The following is a 5,808-nucleotide window of genomic DNA, read 5'->3' on the forward strand; positions in this document are numbered from 1 at the left end:
GCCCCTGACCGGACGGCGTGCACGGGGAGGCCCCGGCTGCCCGACGGGCTCGGTGCGCGGGGCGGACGCGCCGTCGGGCGGGGCGGGGACCGCGGGCCGCGCGGGGACCCACGTCACCGCCGCGCCGCCGGGGCCTGCGGGCGGGGGCGCGGGGCGGCGGGGCCGGGCCCGCGGCCGAACATGGCGGGCCTCCGGCTTACCTCGGAATTTGAGCTCGTGCTGCGGCTCGAGGCTCAGGACCTGCTCCACCTTCGCCATGTTCCTCAGCGGCGGGGCACCTCTGGCGGGGAGACCCCTAAGAGGTCACCTGAGGCGGGAGGCCTTAATGCTGCGCCCCCTTTAAATTTGGAAAGAGGGGGCCGGCCGGGATGCGGGCGGGGGTCGTCTACGGGGTGCGCGCGCGCGGGGGGGGGGGGCGGCCTACGCGGTGCAGGCGCAGGGGCGGAGGGCGAGGGCGAGGCCGCGGTGCCCGGCGAGCGCACGGCACGCACGCACGCACGCAGCGACGCACGCACGCAGGCACGCAGCGGGCTGGCCGGTTCGGCCCTGCGCGCGCTCGGGCGGCGGGAAGCTGCGCGCGCGGGGCCCCTCCCGGGGTTGTGCGCAGGCGCGGCGTTGGCCGCGGGGCGGGGCCACCGGGAGGCAGGGGGCGGGGCCTCGTGCAGGTCTGGAGGCGGGGCCGGGCCGGGCCGCTCAGCCCTGAGAACAGTCATCCCGGAGGTTGTTTATTCGGGACACGTGGGAGCCAGCCATTGTGTGAAGTGCTTTACTCCATAAGAAGAAACTTCCACTTTTCCCTTGCTTATGTAGTGCCAGGCACTGGTAGAGACTTTGAATAATAATGAAAGTACTATTTATTCTTATTATAAACATGTTTATAAGTGAATGGTGTGTTCTAGGCGCTGTGACACATGGCAGGCAATAAATACACAGTGAGCTACCACCATTGCTTGCTTCTTTTGTGCCACTCTGCTGAGCGCCTTCAATAACAGCAGCATCGAATGTAATGAAAACTACTCTCCATTAAATGTTTACCATGTTACAAGCACTGTGCTGCATCCTTTCTTAATAGACGCAACCAATATTTACAAATACAATGATCAGAGAAATTGACCTGGTCCCTACCCTCCAACTAGAGTCTGTTGGAAGGACAGCCTTTGGAAAGATAACCACGCAAATAAACTATGCTATTAAAGATTGCTGGGAACCCAGATCTGCTCAGCCTCCAAAGTGGACACTACATTAATGCCCATTTAAATATTATGTCCTTATGTAATGTTCACTACATAAAATATGTGTTCTTACTAGTCTCCTATATGTATACACATGTAGAGGAAACAAACAGCAAATAGTTAAAGTTGGCTTTACTGTGGTATTCTTTGTAGTATTCCTTCCATTTTTCCATACACTTGAAATTTTTTGTAAAAAAAAGTTTTTAAAAAGATAATCTTTGTCTTTTAACTAGAGCATTTGGTCCATTTACACTTATTATATTTACTAATATATATCGGGATTCATTTCTACTGTCTTATTTTTGTGCTTTCTATTTCTAAAATGTCTTTCTAAAAACATGCCTGTTTTTTTCTTTTTCCTCTCCCTTCTTCTTTAGGGCTGTTTTTTTTTTTTCCTCTTTCTCTTTTTCTTCCTCTTACACACTATTTCTGCTGTTTTCTTGATTACCCTAGAAACTGTGACATGGGTATTTATGAAAGTCCAATTTTTAAAATGCCTTTACCATGCTCCCTTGAAATCTGAGGACTTTGGGACACATTAACTCTAACCACCCATCCCCCAAATTATACGCCTTCATTACGGTGTATTTCAGGTTTACTTTTTCCTTTTCATGCCATGAGTCATTACTAAATTGTTTTAGGGGCGTCTGGGTGGCTCCATCGGTTAAGCATCCAACTCTTGGTTTCGGCTCAGGTCATGATCTCACACTTCCTGAGTTCGAGCCTTGCATCAGGCTCCATGGTCTCAGCACAGAGCCCGCATGGGATTCTCTCTCTCTCCCTCTCTCTCTGGCCCTCCCCTGCTTGTATTCTCTCTCTCTCTCTTTCAAAATAATTTGCTCATCTTTTCTTCTTGCATCTCGGAACTTAACAACTAGGATCACTTTCACTTCCTTGTGACTTTGAAGTACATTCTTTAAATTCTGTTTCACGGAGAGTTCGTTGAGGCAAACTCTCTCCGTTTTTGTTAATCTGAAAATGACTTTACTTTGCCCTTGTTCTTGAAACATCCTTTGGCAGGCTTATGAGCGACAGGTCTCTCTCAACACCCCGGAAGGTATCATTCACGGGTTTCTGGCTACCACTGTTACTGTTGAGATCCCAGATGACAACCCCATCGTCCCCTCAAAGGTGATCTGTTTTTCCACCTATTCTGGGGTTCTGCAGTTTTACCATGATATAGCTTTTTATTTATTGTCTTAGCCCATTCAGACTGCTATGACAAAATGGCATGGACTGGATGCCTTAAATAACATTGACTTCTCACAGTTCTGGAGACTGGGAAGTCCAAGATCAAAGCGCAACCACTCCCTGTCTGGTGAGAGCCCACTTCCTGGCTCACAGCCCGACATTTCTCCTGCTCTCTGGGGCTCCTTCTAGAAAAAATGCTAATCCTATTGACCAGGGCTTCACCCTCACGACTTCAGCTCCTCCCACAGGCCCCACCCCCTAACACCATCACCTGGGGGATTAGGTTTCAACTTATGAACTGGGGGAGGATACGGATGTTCAGTCTGTAGAGCATGTATCCTGCTTGAATTCGCAGGGTTTTCTGAATTTGCTGTTTGGTATCTTTCATCTGATTCTAGAAAATTCTCAGACAACATTAGAAATTCATTTCATTGTTGTAAGATACACATAACATAGAATTTACTAGCTTGACTGTTTTAAGCGTGCCGTTCGGTGATATGGAATACGTTCACATTGTTGTGAGGCCACACCACCATCCATCTCCAGAATTCTTCCTCTTGCAAAACTGGACCTGCACAGCCACTAAACAGTACCCCCCCCCCACTCACTTTCCTAGCCTCGTGACCCTCAGTGTCTTCTGGCTTTTACATTTTCCGTTACCTGATTAACCGTTCCCTGACACTAAACTACCTTTGTCAAGATAACCCTTGGAATTTCTGCTTTCCTGGCTGGACCTTCACTGACACTACGTGGTGCCAAGAGTGGTCCCAGGACACAGAGCCTCCAAGAAGGTATTCTGGGTCTGATGTGGTCACGTCATCCTGCCGGACGGCAGGGCCAGTGGGATGTGGGAGACAAGCAGGGCCCGGCTGGAGTGAGCTCATATCAGCTTGTAAGAGCCAACGGTGCACGTCACTTCTCAACTCCGTTCAGTGACATCCCATAAATTGCTTAAAATCAGTCATGGTGGGAGTGTTTGCACCGCAGAAATCTGGAAGAACTACAAATCAGAGTTGTTGTTGTTGTTGTTTCTCCAGAGAGCTAGGTTAGCATACAGCGCGTGTTACAAGGAATCTACAAGCAATATACATGGTGACATCATTGCTGATATCCTTGCTAATTACACTATCAGCTGCATGTGATTGTGACACGGCGCCCCAAGAAGGGCCTTGGAGAGCTGAGTGGCGGCTCCACTTAGGTAGCAGTGAGGACAGAGGACTGCGGGGTGGGGCCAGCCGCACCCAGGTTCGCTGGAGCCATTCCAGAAAGGAAGTGATAAGCTCTTTCAACTCTTAGCTTCAGTCACAGTCAGAAAACCGGGGAGATTCTGCGGAGCCCTACAAGAATCATCTATTTCTAGTAGCAACAGGTGTTTTACCTTGTTGAAAATCACACCCGAAAGTTAATTAGGCAGGTTGCAGAATTACAACCGAAATGGAATTCACAGATTTGCCAAAATCTCAAGCAGTACCTTTTGGATGTCTACTTTGGCTGAGAGATGACCAGAGAGCACAAATGTACACTGAGCGGCAGCCGGGGCCAGGGACACGCACGGCGGAGCTGGATACGAGGAGAAGCAGGTGTGGAAAGCAGGGATGTGGATGGTTCTCGGGACGGGAACAGTGAGAAGATACCGGCGTCCCATGCGAGTGCCCACCTGAGGGCATCCACCGAAGCGGTGACTCTCCAGTCATCAAGTGGACAAGGTGACACGTTTTGCGGACGACAGTCTCTTTTCCCTGCTGTGCCATTGGGTTTATTTACAAAATGGTCATGGCGCAGATGAGGAAGCTGTGTGTGGACCCAAGAACACGAGCGTCCCTCATCAAGCTGACCTGGCCACCGCTGAGTGCCTGCAGTGACCCCCGTGAAGACGAACCCTAAAACCAATATGGCACCCTTCCCTGAGTAGGGGTGCAGGCTAAACCCGACGTTAGAAACCTGCCAAGTGACCACTTAGATATGTCAAAAAACAAAGCAGGACTTACAGACTCAAAAAGTAAGTAAATAAATAAATAAACCCTGAAATGAAAAACTCCCGAAACAGGGACGCCTGGGTGGTTCAGTCGCTTGAGCGTCAGACTTCAGCTCAGGTCATGATCTCACAGTGTGTGAGTTCGAGGCCCGTGTCGGGATCTGTGCTGACAGCTCGGAGCCTGGAGCCTACTTCCGATTCTGGGTCTCCGTCTCTCTCTCTCTCTCTCTCTCTGTCCCTCCCCTGTTCATGCTCGCTCTCTCTCTCTCTCTCTCTCTCTCTCTCAAAAATAAATAAAAGTTTAAAAAATTTTTAGAAACTCCTGAAACAGGTTTATCAGCAGCCTAAGGGAAAATTAGTGACTGCAAGGGAGGTCTGAAGAAATATCCATGATGTGGGACATAAAAATGAGAGATTAAGCTATGATAAGCTATGATAAGTAAAGAGATATGGAGAATGATATGTTTTACAGACCTCTCTTTCTCGGCCTCTCTCTTTAGCACAGCCCACAGTAATAAATGCATTTTATTTGTGACTCGCTACCTAGATATATGTATAAGTATGTTAATCAATACAACCGAAACAGAAGCTCCATGAAATAATACAATACACTCTTATATTTGCTATTTATTTTCTTTCTCGGCGCTGGTAACAACCTACTAAATTGATTTTATAAGTCACTCTTGGGAAACAACCTACACTTTGAATAACACTGGTTGAATAAACCACTAGCCCAACATCCAGAAGAGAACAGCGAGAGACTTGGGCCGAGGCAATATTTAAAGGAGATGTTTTCGCACCTGCTCCAATACGGATGAACCTGGAGGACATTACGCCAGGTGCCATATGCCAGGCACAAGGGGACAAACACTGTGTGATTCCACTTGGAGGAGGTCTCTGGAGTGGTCCGATTCACAAAGACGGACAGTAGAGCCGTGGTTACTAGGAGTTGTTATGGGGAGTCGTTGTTTACTGGGTGTGCAGGTCCAGTTTTGCAGGAGGAAGAATTCTGGAGATGGATGGTGGTGCGGCCTCACAACAATGTGAACGTATTCCATATCACCGAACGGCACACCTAAAATGGCCAAGCTGGTCAATTCTATGTTACGTGTCTCTTACAACAACGGAATGGGGGCGCCTGGGGGGCTCAGTCGGTTAAGCGTCCGACTTTGGCTCAGGTCACGATCTCACGGTCTGTGAGTTCGAGCCCCGCGCGGGGCTCTGTGCTGACAGCTCGGAGCCTGGAGCCGGCTTCAGATTCTGTGTCTCCCTCTCTCTCTGCCCCTCCCCTGCTCATGCTCTGTCTCTATCTTTCAATAATGAATAAACGTTAAAAAAAAAAAAAAAAAAAAAAAAAAACAACGGAATGAATTTCTAATGTCTGAGAATTTTCTAGAATCAGATGAAAGA

General features: G+C 49.0%; 1 protein-coding gene across 1 annotated transcript in view; it reads right to left on the reverse strand.

Annotated features, from left to right (window-relative positions):
* The window catches only part of VAPB (VAMP associated protein B and C), a 52,914-nt gene extending 52,402 nt beyond the window's left edge, over positions 1–512 (reverse strand). The window contains exon 1 of the mRNA XM_049650556.1: positions 201–512. Coding sequence (XP_049506513.1) covers positions 201–258 — 58 coding nt within the window. The 5' untranslated portion in view covers positions 259–512. The remainder of the gene's footprint in view (positions 1–200) is intronic.
* Between the last annotated feature and the right edge of the window lie 5,296 nt (positions 513–5,808).

Source organism: Panthera uncia, assembly GCF_023721935.1.
Source record: "Panthera uncia isolate 11264 chromosome A3 unlocalized genomic scaffold, Puncia_PCG_1.0 HiC_scaffold_11, whole genome shotgun sequence".
Taxonomy (NCBI): domain Eukaryota; kingdom Metazoa; phylum Chordata; class Mammalia; order Carnivora; family Felidae; genus Panthera; species Panthera uncia.